At 43.5% G+C, this 17,046-nt stretch overlaps 1 protein-coding gene across 3 annotated transcripts in view; it reads left to right on the top strand.

Moving 5' to 3' along the window:
* Positions 1-17,046, top strand: part of GLT1D1 (glycosyltransferase 1 domain containing 1) — a gene marked incomplete at both ends in the record, with an annotated part of 102,215 nt that overhangs the window by 61,003 nt on the left and 24,166 nt on the right. For all 3 annotated transcript variants that reach the window (XM_079717097.1, XM_079717099.1, XM_079717098.1), the window contains one exon: positions 15,972-16,015. In XM_079717097.1, coding sequence (XP_079573223.1) covers positions 15,972-16,015 — 44 coding nt within the window. The remainder of the gene's footprint in view (positions 1-15,971; positions 16,016-17,046) is intronic.

The following is a 17,046-nucleotide window of genomic DNA, read 5'->3' as shown; positions in this document are numbered from 1 at the left end:
TACGGGAATACAGAGGAGTCATATAAAGCAAGTCCATGTAAGTCGGTGTATAAGGCAAACGTGCCATGTGGTCCGGATCGTCTTTGAAACTTCCTGGAAGTGCTCAACTGACAAACACAGAGCTGTTCCTTCACCCGAGCACCGGATTAAGCCATTGACTTGCATTCAGGAGCTGAGTGGGGTGGAAAAGCACAAGAAGTACAGTCTGCACTGGGGCAATTCCTTGCCTGTCAGTGGCCGTTGTCCGGGGAACAGAGACCAGTGGCAGGGCTTGGAGGTGCTGTCTCTCACTCCCCGGGACTCAGGATATCCCCTCTCCCCTCCGGCAGATCCGGAGCAAGCATGTGCTCTGTTTCAGAGTCAATTCTAAGCGCTCAGGACGCAGAGAATCTGGGTGGTGACACACTGGTCATCTCGTGAAAGTGAACGCTGATTTGCTCCAAGCAGTTTGGAAAATAAAGTACGTATCCCGCCAGGTGGGATGTAACACTGCAATAACAGGGCCTTTTCTTTTCTTCGTGGGGCTTCTGTGCCAGGGCTGCACAGTGCATCCCCTGCACCCTAGGATGGCTCACGCTTCCTTTCCCTTTTGCCCAGCCGGATGGCTGAGTCTGTGCATGTTAAATGCCTGCATGACCTCCCTGTTCTGTTCTGTAATTCCTCCTCTCGTGGTTTCCTAGTTCCCTGGGGACCCACCGAGCATGCAGGGGTTGGCAAGCTTTTCCTTAGAATGCTAAAGACCTTTGGAAATACTACATTTACCTCGAAAAAGGCCCCTAGCCTAAAAACATATCAAGGGCTAGAATCTGTGTAGCCACATTGGTTGTCACATGGAAGATGAATCACCCCATCATCCATGTTCTTTGTTGGTATAACAGACACACACACAGGCACGCACATACCCAGGCTTGCATGCATATACCCACATCCATCACATGCTCAGGACCAGCCTTTTGATGGTTAACAAGATAATCCCTAGTGCACTAATGAATGCATGTTGAATAATGAATGTTAGGTCCCATAGTGGCAAAGTTGTTACTGTTATTATTATTTTAATTCTCTTTCCATCCTCCTGTTCGAAGAGCACGATTGACTGAAAAAGTTTTAGTTTGATGCTAAATTCCTTGCTAACCAAGAGAGAAGGCCTGAGGTTAGAGCCATGGCAACAACAGTTATCCTGAAAGAATTTAGTAATGTGGCTTTCTTTTCCATTGTTTTTACTTTTATGGTTTTGTTCTACTTATGGTGTGTGATACTGGCTTTCCAACGCTGAAAATTTCCTTTAAAAATGAATCGATGTCACAAAAAGTAGTAAATAAGCAGTAGTACAGCTGGGGCACAGATGTGACAAATTGTGAAAGTACGCAAATAGCCAAAGTTTGGGAAACAGTTTTTATCGAGAATCAATCAGTGTGCCCAGTGGAAGAAATACCAAAAGAACAACGCGTGGTGGAGAAAAACGTTCACAAACATCGGGCTAATGGTGATCTGATTTCTCTGTTTGACTTTTTCTGTCGTGTTTCCTTTTAAGGAAACCTAGAAGGAGGTGGAAAACTTCAAAGCACTAGTTTAGCACTAAATATGTGCCAGAAACCCTTTTCCAGAGACATAAAGACCAAGGCAGCATTTGAGCTGATACAGAGGTCAGAGAAGAGGGAGTGACCAGGCCATGTGGTGCTTTCCTGCATTTATTAAGCATCTTCATCTTTAACTCAGTTGCCTACAGGTGAAGGATGCCATTTGTTTCATAAAGGCTTCCTAAGTCATAGTCTTTTAGAAGAAACACTGTTGTATTGTTTTTTACATTAAACAATGAGGAAGGCTTTTCCCTTCTCAGGACAAAGATATTTATTCTGCTATTTGTTTTTGGAACATGCAGCTTTCCCTCTAACTTTAGTTTACCTAATTTTAAAAGAGCAGTGAGTGTAAAAAATGTGTCTCTTTCCTCCTAATTTCACTGCAGGGAAACTTGTCCCTCAGGCTCCAGGTTGGGAGGTGGTAGGGGAGGGTGGAGACTGTGGCCAACTGTGGAATGAATGGTGGGCGGGGCACGATTCAGCCACAGCAGGGTTTGCATTCAAAGATGCAGGCTCCCTTGTCAGCCTTGCAAGAGAAGCCACAATCCAGAGGCCTTTTTCTTTCTCTCTTTTGAAAAAATGCCTGTGTGTGTGAAATGTCTTATTTTTAACTGCTGGGAACTAATTAGACAAACGTACTTATGCTTGTCCATGCATGCGCGCACGCGCACGCACACACACACACACACTCTCTCTCTCTCTCTCTCTCTCTCTCTCTCTCTCTCTCTCTCTCTGTTTGCCTTGTTGGCCCTACAAAATGCATCTCTGTATTTTCCCTTTTGTAACTTCCAGAGGGAGGCAATCCTAAGTGGTTTTGAGCAAAGGCTATCATGACTTTGCCTATTAAGGATCAGGGAACAGAGGGTGACGTGAGCTGGGCGAGGCAAAGCAGGTTTGCAGGGACCGTGGAAAGACGTGTCTTGGGAAGCTTAAGTGCTTCCGCAATTCCAGGGTCCCCTCCTCTCTTTGTCCAAACTAGTCTAATAAATCTCTGATATACCTGAGGACAGGATGCTTACTGGGCAAATGCGGGTCTGGGACTAGTCTTGTAGAATGCCCCACCCCCAAGGCCCCCATGGGCCTATTCTGAAGCTGCATCTTCAGCCACCGAGCTGGTTTGCTTGGGTGGAGCGGGAGCACAAAGCAACAAGGGAGTGAACGAGAGGAAGAGGAGCCATGAAAGGGAGCTCTCGAGTGAAGGGTGGTGAAGAGTTATGATCTGAGAGCTGCTAGTCCTTAAGTTCATTGCCATGAATTAGTAACAGTTCGCAAGCACTTCTTCCACAAGGCACTCCACTATCTATAATTAAAAACCCTCAAGGAAACGGGGAAAGGCGTCCTTGGGTTGCAAATTTGCTGCTTAGCAAAACCAGCCGTAAGCACCTGGCACTGTGCAGGCAGGCACACTCAACCCAGAGCTTTACTGAGATTTGCTCACTTCTCCTCCACCAACCGGAGAGACTGGATCTTCCAGATCTAAATCTGCCTGCAGGGATGCAGCCGCCTTCTCAGCCTTGCACGGACCTGAATGCAGAAGCGAAGGCTTTGGACCTGACTAGTGTTAATCTGTCTTGGTCCATCCGGGTGGCTATAACCAAGGACTACAGATGGGGTGGCCGACAAACAACGGCGATTTATTTCTGACACTTCTGGGGGCTGCAAGTCCAAGATGAAAGTGCCAGCATGGTCATGTTGTCGTGAGGAGGCTCTTCCGTTCTTTCTGTGTCCTCGTGGTGGAAGGGGCGAGGGAGCCCTCCGGGGTCTTCTGTAAGAAAACTAATCCCATTCATGAGGGCTCCAGCATCATGACCTAAGCACTTCCCAAAGACCGCACCCCCCAATACCATCACCTTGAGAGTTAAGATTTCAACGTATGAATTTTAGGGGGGACACAAACATTCAGCCCCTAGGAATATCCCTGCCTTGTCAAAGGTCTTTATCAAATCTAAAGAGCCATTACAATAGCCATTGCAACAAACACCTTAGTGTCATCTTAGCAGACAGAATAATTTGAGTTTCTAAATTTCTAAGGCAGCACTTAGAATCCAATTAGTCACAAACTCCTTCAAACCTCGTTTCCTTCTTGATTCCCTCTTCCCTACAAAAGATTTTTATTTTTATTTTTTTGGCTATGTCACACCGTTAGTGCGATCTTAGTTTCCCGACCAGGGATTGAACCCCAGCCCTTGGCAGTGAAAGCGCGGAGTCTTAACCACTGGACCGCCAGGAAATTGCCCAAAAGATTTAAAACCAATATATGTAGACACACATTTCAGATCCTCCAGTAATTCAGATAAGGCTAGTGTCTGTTAAGTTTTATGTTTGTTTGCTTTTTCTCCATAACCAGTGGTATGCTGGTCAATGTTTAAAAACGGTTCTGTTGGGGAGAGCGGGGTGGGACGCCCTGTTTTCTAACAGCCCTGTTTGCCTATTTCTATAAAAAGCTTTTACCACGGCCAGACATCAAGTAAAGCCAACTCCTGCACGTTTTACCTAGTGACCCACTACACACACACACACACACACACACACACACACACACACACACACACCAGAAACAAGGTTTATTAAACAATACTCTTGCTTCATGTACTTCACACACTCTGTTATTTTAAAAAACCTGTTCTATGTCTCTGCTTTGCTATTCCATGTCATTTAAACAAAGGTTATTTTTATTCCAAAATTGATTTCATGATGTGCTCCCTGATCTGAAGTTTGGAGAACACTGACTTGGGCCATGCTTGATGGTGTGTGTGTGTGTGTGTGTGTGTGTGTGTGTTTCTCTCCATCCACTACACATATTCCCTCTTGAAAGCCAGTGCATTTGCTGCTTCCTCAGTGAAAGATTCCCTCCCCACATCTTGGGCTGGCTCAGATGTGCTTCTCCTGACCCAAGCTCTTCCCCACTATCATTATAAGATTTCCAAGCATCTATCAGTTTTCAGTGTCAAGAATTCAATTTACCATCACTTTTTTTATTTTATTTTTTATGAAAGCTTCTTTCTTTCTTTATTTATTTAATTTTTGCCTGTGTTGGGTCTTCGTTTCTGTGCGAGGGCTTTCTCTAGTTGCAGCGAGCGGGGGCCACTCTCCATCACGGTGTGCGGGCCTCTCACTGTCGCGGCCTCTCTTGTTGCGGGGCACAGGCTCCAGACGCGCAGGCTCAGTAGTTGTGGCTCACGGGCTCTAGAGCACAGGCTCAGTAGTTGCGGCTCACAGGCTCTAGAGTGCAGGCTCAGTAGTTGAGGCTTGCGGGCTCTAGAGCGCAGGCTCAATAGTTGTGGCGCGTGGGCCTAGTTGCTCCGTGGCATGTGGGATCTTCCCAGACCAGGGCTCGAACCTGTGTCGCCTGCATTGGCAGGCAGACTCTCAACCACTGCGCCACCAGGGAAGCCCCCAGCATCACTTTTGAATTCAGATGTAGGAGGAGACTAAAAGGTGTTTACATTTGACATTGAATATTTGCTACAATGTTATGGGTTAATATGCTGATCTTTCGGAAATAGATTTGAGAAGTGGGTCAGAGGTCAAATCTTGGGACACATTAAGATTCATCTTGTAACCATTGTCTCTTAGAGCAGATCAAACACCCTGAGTATTACAATTATTTTTGACATCTACTGTGAGTACACTCTTCTCCCATTCATCTTTTTCTTTGTTCACTGCTAAACTCAGTGATTGAATAAACTCTTTAAGTCTAAATTACACACTTTTGGAGGACTGTAGCCTTTCCAGGTCATGTGCAGGGTGTCTTAGTACAAAATTGCATTTACTCTGTTAGTTACTTATTATTCACTAACCTATTATTAGGGCCTATTATCAGGGAATAATCGCAGTGCATGCAGCAGTGACTCCCTCTCTCTCTGTCCACATCTCTTCGCGGAGCCTGGTCAGACCCGAGACCCCAGTGAAGACCTGGCTACGCAGCTCAGCCAGTGCCCCCTTGGATGCCGCATCAGTCCAGCTTCAGCCCGAGGGAATTTATTAGGAGGTGACAAGGGCTACTAAGAAAATTGTCGCGGAGGCTGAAGACCAGGTTGGCTGCATCCATTTCTCAGTCTCTGAATCTTTCCCTTCAAGGTTCACGGTCCAGTGTGGGTTACATCCGCCATTTCGTAAGGAGAGGAACGGGCACCCGATTCCACTTCCACCAGACCACATACAGTGGGAGGAGATGAGGGAGACGCCCAGACAAAGCGGAAGAGGTGAAATGGATGCCAAATAGTCAAAGCAAAACATGGATGAGCATGGCATATGTGGATTACCTGTTTGTTTTCATGAGTGATAAAACAAGAACTGAATACTTTCATAGGTCACTTAATGGAAATCAATGTGGCCGTTATTTGTTCTTGTTTGCCATCCTAACCAGACTGCATGCTCCCTGTGGAAAGGGGCCATGTCTATTGTATTCACTGGGATATGTCCATGTGCCTGCAACACAGTGACACTCAGTAAGTATTTCTTGAAGGAATGAACAAGGAGGTAAATAAAATTATATATATATATAGTGGGAGAGTGAAATTTGCCACCCCAAAATGTCTCTTTGGCATGCGGATTATTATTTATTATTATTTCTAGCTGTAAACAATCAAGGCCCAAAAGACTCAGGAAGAACCTTTGACCCTCCCCCTAACTGCCCAGAGAATGTCGATCGAGCACCAGGAAGGGAGCATCACCATAGGAAACCACAGTATGAACTAGGTGTGGAGACAGGGAGGAACCCAGCAAGGTGTGTTTGTTAAATTCCTCTCTGTGGCCCATTGTCTCTGCCTGCCCCAGCAAACATTTGTTCACCAAACATTTGCTTCTCCATCTCCATGTGAATTGCCTTCCTTCACTTTGAGGTCCCAAACCCCTACCCTCAACATCCTCTTCTGTCTTTAGCTGATAACTTAGTTTTCCTGGGTCTCTCCCATGTATACATGTAATTAAACTCGTGTTTGTTTTTCTCCTGTTCATCTGTCTCACGTCAATTTAATTCTTAGACCAGCCAGAAGAACCTCGAAGGGGAGAGGAAAATTTCCCCCTCCCAGACAATATACATACATATATATGCATATGTGTATAGGTATTCATACATATACATATGAAGGTACATATATACAACAAAATACATACTGTTCATGTAAATGAACACGGAAGTAAATGAAGATATCCAAGCCTATTGAAGTTTTACTTATAAATGTCAGCATATTGCATCAAAGGATGATGCAATAAGGGGTAATTGCTACATTAAATTACAGCTGAGCACCATTTTCACTGCCAAGAACACTCTTTCCCTGAGGGAAAATCACTGAATAAACACCAGGGACCAAACATAATGGCAACATTGATTTCCATTAAGTGACCTATGAAAATATTCAGTTCTTGTTTGATCACTCGTAAAAACAAACAGATAATCCGCATATGCCGTGCTCATCCATTTTTTGCTTTGACTATTTGGCATCCATTTCACCTCTTCCACTTCGTCTGGGCGTCTCCCTCATCTCCTCCCACTGTATGTGGTCTGGTGGAAGTGGAATCGGGTGCCCGTTCCTCTCCTTACAAAATGGCGGATGTAACCCACACTGGACCGTGGACCTTGAAGAGAAAGATCCAGAGACTGAGAAATGGATGCAGCCAAACCTGGTCTTCAGCCTCCGCGACCATTCTCTTAGTAGCCCTTGTCACCTCCTAATAAATTCCCTCGGGCTGAAGCTGGACTGATGCGGCATCCAAGGGGGCACTGGCTGAGCTGCGTAGCCAGGTCTTCACTGCGGTCTCGGGTCTGACCAGGCTCTGCACAGAGACGTGGACACAGAGACAGGGAATCACTGCTGCATGCACTGCGATTATTCCCTGATAATAGGCTGAGCTCTTTTTCAAGACATATTAACTAACAGAGTCAGTGCAGGCTAGAGGTGTGTGTGCCAGGACAGGGGAGCCCAGGGCCTGGACTGCATACAGCATTCACATTTGTTCCTGCCATGTCCAATGGCCGGGCTCAGAAGGCAATTATCACACTCTTCTTTGGAATAGTATTGCTCTGCTTTTTGAGTGGCATTACCCTTCCGCCAATGATTTATAAAATAGGAGAGTAAACGTTCTTGTGTGTGCTTTATATTTTAGATGCGATACATATGTTTCCTTCTGTGGTCATTCTTAGCAAGAACATTTCAAAAAGCAGGATCTCAGTCCCCTGTGAAATCTATCTAATCCTTCATTACTGTTTGTTTACTGCTGGCAAGTTAGTTAACACCTTTGGACCAAGATTGCGTCATCTGTGTCAGGCAAAGTGTAGTCTTGCATGGCTGTGTAGTAGAGTGGTTGTGTGCTAGCTGGGTGCACTTCACTGCTCTGGGCCTCAGTTTTCCCCATCTGTAAAGTGGGTGTGACTAAGAGAATGTAACCTGCCTCATCGTTTCTTGAGAGGCCAAAATGAGTGCATACTTGGCCCAGCGCCTGGTTTGTAGGCGGCATTGTACAGGCATTAAATGAAAGAACTTTCTGTGCTGATGTTTCCTTTCTGTGTTGACATGCTAGAATTCTGTTTTAGCTGCAGAATGGTTTAAGGCATTGGTTTTCTATTAAAGCTTCTTTGATCTCTTGGTCCAACCATCTCAGCAAAGCATGTGGTTTCTGCTCGCAGGGGGGGGCCCGGAGTGGGTGCATTTTCTGATACTCTTTGATAAGCAGTGTGGTAGGAACATTCGGCTCGAGCATGACAGCTTAATGACTTTCCACCATAACTTCGTATATCAAAGATGATTTTCCTTAAGCCTGGGAGTTGAGACAATATATTTTGCTAGAAAGTAAATAAGCTTAGAAGGAGGAAATGAGAATTTTCTTTGCTGCTTGCAGTGCTTTCACTTTTTAAAATTTCATAACATGTGCTTTCATTAAATAAAAATATCTACCCTTCTGTTTTCTTTGCCTTGTGTTTTGTTCCCCTTGGCTTCACTAAGAGATCTGAAAATGAACTGATGCGGAAGACAAACCCAGAAAAGTTTAATGCAGTTTGTACTTTCAACTTGAAACTTGCTGTTATACCTTCAAAATTGTAGTTAGAGGGTTAGGTATTTCAGCTGTCTTGTAAAAAAATTTTTTTCCCTTCATGAATTCTTTTCCCCTAAATAGTTAATCATGAGAGCAGAAAAGTGTTAAAAAAATTAAAAACAATGGGGCTTCCCTGGTGACGCAGTGGTTAAGAATCTGCCTGCCAATGCAGGGGACACAGGTTCAAGCCCTGGTCCAGGAAGATCCCACATGCCGCGGAGCAACTAAGCCCGTGAAACCAACTACCAAGCCCATGTGCCTAGAGCCCATGCTCCGCAACAAGAGAAGCCACCGCAATGAGAAGCCCGCACACCACAACGAAGAGCAGCCCCCGCTCGCCGCAACTAGAGAAAGCCCGCATGCAGCAATGAAGACCCAATGCAGCCAAAAATAAATAAAATAAGTTTATTTAAAAAAATTAAAAACAAGAAGAATTTCTAACTAAAATTTATCATAAGTAAAACATGCATGTCAGAATTAATATGTATTGCCAAAAGAAGTCTTTCATTGCACTGTTTATCTTTTCATGATGGGATGTTAGGGTTATAATGCAGTTCAGTGGTTTAGGATAATTTGAATGAAAAGGATCAGAAGTGGGAAATGGAAAGATAGAGCCAGTATAGAACGAGCATGACGTTGGGAGGAAAGTGAACATGTCTAAGGAGAAGAGATGGACAAGTACCCCAAAAAGTAGGCCCACTTTTGGTGGGAGAGGGTAGAAAACTTTGGGAGGAGATGTTACTTCTGGTTTGGGTAACTGGGCAAAGTTTCTCCGAAAGTTGACATTTGTCTGTGCCTTGGGGGATGAATGGGTTTTAGGGATAGAGGGTGGCATTCTTGGTGGAGAGAAAGACATGCAATTAGGAGAGAGGTGAGAAGTGGAGAGTAAATGTTACAGAGTCCATGCTCATACTGCTCGCTGCACGGACAGGCCAGTAAATCAAGAAACGAGTCGCTGGGGCAAGGCACAGCAACTTTATTTGGAAAGCCAGCAGACCGAAAAGATGGTGGACTAGTGTCCCAAAGAACCATCTTACCTGAGTTAGAATTCAGGCTTCTTTTATACTAAAAGTGGAGGGGAGTGGTTGGTTGTCACAGACTTCTTGGAATCCTTTGTTCTTGCAGCTGTTCGTGAAAGTTAGATCACGCTGTTCCTGTAAACTTCCAACAAGACAAATGTTATTCTCTGTTCTGCAGCTTTTTATCTCCATATGAATGGAAAAGTGTTATAGCTTTAAGAGTGGGCTCTTGTATATTTCAGGCTACAGGCAACATTCTTAACTTGTAGCAAAAACAATAGAATACAAAAGTTAAAGTAAAAGAAACAGATCCAATATGGAGTCAGATTTGTTCTTCCCTGTTACATAAATAAGTAAGTAGGTAGGGGTTCCATAACCCACATGGGCTTTGTATAAACTATATGATAAAAATCCTTTGAGTAGAAACCAGAGGGGCAGTGGAACTTGGGTAAGAGTGCCATCTCCAGAGTCAGACTGCCTGAGTTTGACTCCTGGCCCAGCACCTTCCTAGCTGTGTGATCCTGGCCAAGTTATACCAGCTCTCTGAGCTCCACTGTCCTCCCTCCTAAAGTGGGGATGATGATTGCAGGATTGTTGGCAAGAAGTAATGCACACATAGGACTTGGCGTAGCTTAGGCCCAGAGTAAGCAGCGAGTGAGTACTGACTGTTAACAACAGCAGTAAGCAATAAATCATGCATGACTTTGAGTTTATTCTTTAAAGATCTTTCTAGCAATGGCATTGTGTCTGTAGCTCCTTGTGTCCCTCTGTAACCCCACTGTTGCCCCTAGCTTGCAGAGCTCCAGCCTAAGGACAAAGGGGCTGAGTAAGAAGGTCTCTCTACAGTGGCTCCTGCAAAAATGACTGCCTGCAAGTCCACGGAGGGTGAAGCCCCCAGGAAGCAACTGACTACAAAAGCCTCTTGCGAGAGTTCTCCCTGAAGACCTAAAGAGACATTTCTCCAAAGAAGACGTACAGATGGCCAACAGGTAGAGGAAAAGATGCTCAACATTGCTGACTATTAGAGAAATGCAACTCAAAACTGCAATGAGGTATCACCTCACACTGGTCAGAATGGCAATCATCAAAAAGTCTACAAATCATAACGCTGGAGAAGGTGTGGAGAAAAGGGAACCCTCCTACACAGTTGGTGGGAACATAAGCTGGTGCAGCCACTACGGAGAACAGTATGTAGGTTTCTTAAAAAGCTAAAAATAGAGCTACCACATGATCCAGCAATCCCACTCCTGGGCATATATCTGGAAAAAACTATAATTCAAAAAGGTACATGCACCCTTATGTTCATAGCAGCACTATTCACAATAGCCAAGACATGGAAACAGCCTAAATGTCCATCGACAGATGAATGGATAAAGAACATGTGGTATATATATACAATGGAATATTACGCAGCCATAAAAAAGAACGAAATAATGCCATTTGCAGCAACATGGATGCAACTAGAGCTTCTCATACTAAGTGAAGAAAGTCAGACAAAGACAAATATCATATGATATCCCTTATGTGTGGAATTAAAGTATAACACAAATGAACTTATTTTCAAAACAGAAATAAACTCAGACACAGAGAACAGACTTGTGGTTGCCAGGGGGGGCGGGGGGGGAGTTGGGGGGTGGAGGAGGGATGGAGTGGGAGTGTGGGATTAGCAGATGCAAACTATTACATACAGAATGGATAAACAACAAGATCCTACTGTAGAACAGAGGGAACTATGTTCAGTATCAAGAATATGAAGGTTACATATATATATATATATATATATATATATATATATATATATATATATATAACTGGATCACTTTGCTATACAGCAGAAATTAACACAACATTGTAAATCAACTCTACTTCAATAAAATAAAATAAAAGCAGCACGCCCTATAGTGGAGAGGTGAAGAAACTCATCGTTACAGGACTGTAGCAGCTCGCGGAAAAAAGACGTTATCACGTCCACTGAACTTCTGATTGGCAGGCGTTCCTTCCCGTGTCTGGTGCAAGAAATTGCTCAGAACTTCCAAACAGATCTGTACTTTCAGAGTGCAGCTATCCGTGCTTTGAGAGAGGCCAGCAAGGCCCGTCTGGTTGTCTTTTTGGAAGACACCAGCCTGTATGCGATCCATGCCCAATGTGTAATAGTTAGGCCAAAGGACACCCAGCCAGCATTCTGCTTACACCGAGAACATGCTTAAGATGACTCAGATGGGAAAACTTCCATTGTTTAAAAAAAATTCTCTTCTTGTTTGATAGTTCAGAACGTTAGATTTTTTCCCCCCTGATGGACGCAAAAGGTACCTAAGTGTATGATTGTTGAGTGGAAAAATAGGGGGCAGAAATCAGAGATTGGCAGTTTTTCCATTTTCATTTTGTATGTGAATTTTTAACGTAAAAGCAGAGACAGCAATTCAGGTCATAATGTTTCAGCAAACAAGTTTCAGAAGTTGAATTTTATAAAAATTATTAATAAACCTGTTAAAATATTCTGGATAATGCCAGCGTTTGGATTTTCTTAAAGAAAGTAAATTTCTTTTTTAAAAAATTTTTATTGAAATATAGTTGATTTGCAATGTTGTGTTAGTTTCAGGTGTACAGCACAGCGGTTCAGTTACACATATATACATATATGTATCTCTATTCTTTTTTAGATTCTTTTCCATTATAGATTATTACAAGATATTGAGTATAGTTCCCCGTGCTATAAAGTAGGACCTTGTTGTTTACCTATTTTATATATAGTCGTGTGTATCTATTAATACCAAACTCCTAATTTATACCTCCCCTTCTCCCTTTCCCCTTTGGTAGCCATAGTTTTGTTTTCTAGGTCTGTGAGTCTATTTCTGTTTTGTAAATACGTTCATTTGTATCATTTTTTTAGATTCCATATAAAGCGATACCGTATGATATTTAAAACAGTAAATTTCCAGCTGACAGCAACTAAATGGTCTTTGCAGCGTTTTAATCATACAGTAGATTCCATCCATTCACTACACTCTTCTGAGTTGCTTTACATACATGTGTTTAGTGGTTTGTGACTTCGGTACTGTTCTCTCAAGTTTGTTATTAAAATAAATTAAGCTATAAAAAAAGTCTAGGAATAATTTCAGTTTCTTTAGGCATCCAGATTTGCTGTGTTCGCCGTCAAAGTGATGTCATGATCTCGGGGATGTAAGTGAGCTTTGCATTTCTGGTTCCTTGGGATACATCTCGGCGTATGAGTAGTTTGAAGGATTTGGGGTTACACACACACACACACACACACACACACACACACACACACATAGCATTTCCTTGCCAAATGGAACTTAAATGAAGTTTCTGGAAAACACAAAATTATTCAGTTAGTATGATAAACTCTCTAGGGATATCATATTCATTAAACTGACTTGGTTTGTAATTCCTGGTACCTGCTGGTGAAGTGTGAATGAGAATAGAAATTGAATCTGCTTTCACTTCTAAGCTCATTAGCAGTAACAGGACAAGCTGGCAGACACTGCATTCGTAAAATGTGTTTACACCCTCATCTGCCTCTATCTTTTTTTTTTTTTTTTTTTTTTGCGGTACGTGGGCCTCTCACTGTTGTGGCCTCTCCCGTTGTGGAGCACAGGCTCCGGACGCACAGGCTCAGCGGCCATGGCTCACGGGCCCAGCCGCTCCGCGGCATGTGGGATCTTCCCGGACCGGGGCACGAACCCGTGTCCCCTGCATCGGCAGGTGGACTCTCAACCACTGCGCCACCAGGGAAGCCCTGCCTCGATCTTTGAAGACACGTTTAGAATTTTGTCTTACACGTGCATAAATTTAAGAATATTTTGTCAGTTATTTTAAAATTGTTTTCATTGTTAATAAAACCATTGGAAGGGTGGTGCAGGGCACAACCAGTCTATTGATTGTTTCACTGAAGAGTTTGCAGTTGGATGAACCAGATGTGATAAATATATTCTGCAGCTCCATCCTAACTAGGCTTAGAGGAAGGCTGTGACAGATGGAAAGGTATCCCTTAAGGTCCTCTTGGTACCTCAGTGAGTAAATTTACCTGAGAAGAACTCATTGTGCACAAAGAGTATTATAGTTTGGCTTCTGATGGTTGGGAATAAGGTGTGCTCCTCCGTGGATACGATGATTACCTTCAAGTGTTCCAGTATCTTTCTCTTGCTGAGAAGTGTGGCAGTGTCACTGGGAAAGTACACATTTGAGAGTAAGTGTATACATATTTTTGTATTAGTGGTGCAATCTGCAGATTTCATTCTTATTCTTTTCTGTTTTCTTCTACTGCTTGTATAGCAGTTACTATGTCTCAGAAATAGCTGTAAGCGCTGAATGTGTTTCTCATTTTATGAGATGAAGAACCCAAGGCCCAGAGACATCCATTAATGTATGCACGGCCATGTGACTAGTGACTGGTTTTGGGGGGGATTTCACCCAGGTGATCTGTCTCCAGAGCCCCCCTCAGCCTGTACCGCCTCTCTTTCTGGCCTCTGGATATCTACTTACAAGTTTGCTTAAAAACACATGGCGTCAAAAATGTTGGCATAGCAGATCAGCTTGAAAACACTGCTATTAATTTTTGCATTAATTTAACAAACATATTGACCACCAGGGATGCAATAGGACAAAACACGGTGCCTGTCCCAAAGGACACATGTCCTCCAGATGTGAAATAGGAGTGAAATGCAGACTCAAGCATATTAGATTGTAACTAATTAAAAAGTTGGACTTGGTTTTTTAATTAATTTATTTATTTTTTAGCTTTGGCTGGGCTGTGTCTTCGTTGCTACGCGCGGGCTTTGCTCTAGTTGCAGCAAGCGGAGGCTACTTTTCGTTGCAGTGCACGGGCTTCTCATTGTGGTGGCCTCTCTTGTTGCAGAGCATAGGTTCTTGGCGCATGAACTTCAGTAGTTGTGGCTCGTGGGCTCTAGAGCACAGGCTCAGTAGTTGTGGTGCACAGGCTTAGTTGCTCCGCGGCATGTGGGATCTTCCCGGACCAGGGCTCGAACCCGTGTCCCCTGCATTGGCAGGTGGATTCTTAACCACTGTGCCACCAGGGAAGACCTGGACTTGGCTTTTTAAAACTTGGAATATAATTCATATGCCATAAAATGCACCATTTTAAAGTATATAATCCAGTGGTTTTTAGTATAGTCACAAAGTGTTGCTACCCTCACTCCTATCTAATTCTGGAACATTTTCATCACCCCCTCAAAAATCCCATACTCATTAGCAGTCATTCCCCATTCTCCCCACCACCCCCCACCCAGTCCCTAGCAGCTACTAATCTACTTTCTTTCTCTATGGAATTGTCTATTCTGGACACTTCACATTAAAAAGAGCCACAATTTATGGCCTTTTGTGTCTGAATTCTTTCACTTAGCATCATGTTTTCAAGGTTCATCCACGTTGTAGCATAAATCAATACTTCATTCCTTTTTGTGGCTGAATAATATTTCATTGTATGGACAGACCACATTTTGTTTCCCATGTATCAGCTCATGGATGTGCCCTTGGCTTTAAAATTGTGTGTCTGGGAAGGCTCCCTGTTAAAAATAAAATTTTAATGTGGTCAGATCCTTTGTCTTAGATGTACCAAGGGTTCCAACTCCTTCTGCCTCAAAGGTTTTATGACAAAATCCACCACTGTAATGAACCAGACAATCCTTTCAGTGAAGTGTTGTGTTGTCCGATTCTCCCTTGACTATAAATGACTTCTGTTTCAAGACCTTGAGTTGGGTGGATGGCTCTTGCGCTTTTGTACCTGGGGCTTCACCAGGCTCTTATCTTACAGGCCAAACAGGAAACAGGAATACAGTTGGCCCCCTGTATCTGTGGGTTCTGCATTTGCGGATTCAACCAACCATGGATTGAAAATATTCAGAAAAAAAAATTCCAGAAAGTTCCAAAAAGCAAAACTTGAATTTGCTGTGCTTTGGCAACTATTCCACTGTATTTATATTATATTAGTATTATAAGTAATCTAGAGGGATTTAAAGTATACAGGAGGATGTGCATAGGTTATATGCAAGCACTACACCATCTTATATAAGGGACTTGAGCATCCGCGGATTTTGGTATCTGAAGGGGTCCTGGCACCAACCCCCTGTGGGACAACTGAGGGACGACTCTATATGTATATTTCTTTAAACTTTCTCTCAAGTCCTTCTCTTTTCTTTATTACTTTGTAGTAGCTGGACTCAGGGGTATTATTTCCTATTTGATTTGTTTTTTCCCTTTCTGAATTGTTAGGTTTGGCTGTTTTGCCATAATCTGCAATTCTCTTGAGACTTAGATTCACTTCCGGCTTTTCCTAAAATTCATCTTTGTCTCCTTTCAGGTTGATCCAGTGTTCACAAGGGAAGTAAAAGCCAAAGTAAAGAGGTAAGTGTACGTGTTTTGCAGGAGAGGAAACCTAGTGACCGATAAATGATCCCAGTCCCCAAGCACTCACCGTGTCCCAGGCTCTGTTCCCAGCAGTTTACTAATAATTCCTCCTTTAATCGCCTGTGCGATTAGGGTGATCCTGTGCCATCCTAGGCGCTATTATTTTCCCCATTTACAAGCCAGGAGGCTGATATCCTGGAAGCATCAGCAATTCCCTAAGGGGCGGCAGCATGGACACACGTGTGAAGACGTGCAGCCTCACTAGGTCAGGAAGTTCCCAGGAAACCCACTTTGAGGTTACAATTGTCACTGATCACATTGGCCAAAACTGAAAAGACTTAAAACATCTGCTGGTGAGGGTGAAAATTGCTGCCACCCCTTTAGAGGGCAATTTGTCAGTCTTTGTTATCAATTGCATTTGTCTGCCAGTAACCCGATAACACTGGCTTACACACCCTGGCGCTTAACTGCTCACATAAAAAAATCTGGGGTCGTTGGTCCAGGACCAAGTAAGACTTCAGCTCCTGTCTTGCTGTCCTGCGGTCCCTACCTGTGGCTTCCATCCCTAAGGTGACAGTGGCTGTAGAACTCACGCATCACATTCCGAATTTTAAGTGGGGAGACGGGGAAGGACAAGAGCCAGAAGGGTTACCTCCCATTTGGATCAGCCCCTTTTTATGTGAATTTCCTCACCCCCCCAGGATTCCAGCTCCTCTCACTGGCCACGCCATCACCCCAGGGGCCTGGGAAACTGATTTCATCCCCATATGCAATCAGGTGTCTTTATGTTGCTCATAGATACAGAATGCATGTATGTGAAAGTATAACCAATCATGTGAAAGAATAACCTCAAAATCCTGAGACTGGTGGAGAGGGTTAGGGGATGGAGAAGAATGTCCATATTTTTGGATGAAAACAAAAAAGAAAAGAAAACAAAACCTATGTGACAAAGTACTGGGAACCTAGGTGTTGGTTGAGTTTCTCTATTTCTCTCTGTTTATGATACATCTATGATTCTCTTTCTGTGT

This window comes from Hyperoodon ampullatus (assembly GCF_949752795.1).
Source record: "Hyperoodon ampullatus genome assembly, chromosome: 13".
Classification (NCBI taxonomy): domain Eukaryota; kingdom Metazoa; phylum Chordata; class Mammalia; order Artiodactyla; family Ziphiidae; genus Hyperoodon; species Hyperoodon ampullatus.
Note: the sequence above shows the minus strand (reverse complement) of the source record. Positions and strands in the feature narration are given on the sequence as shown.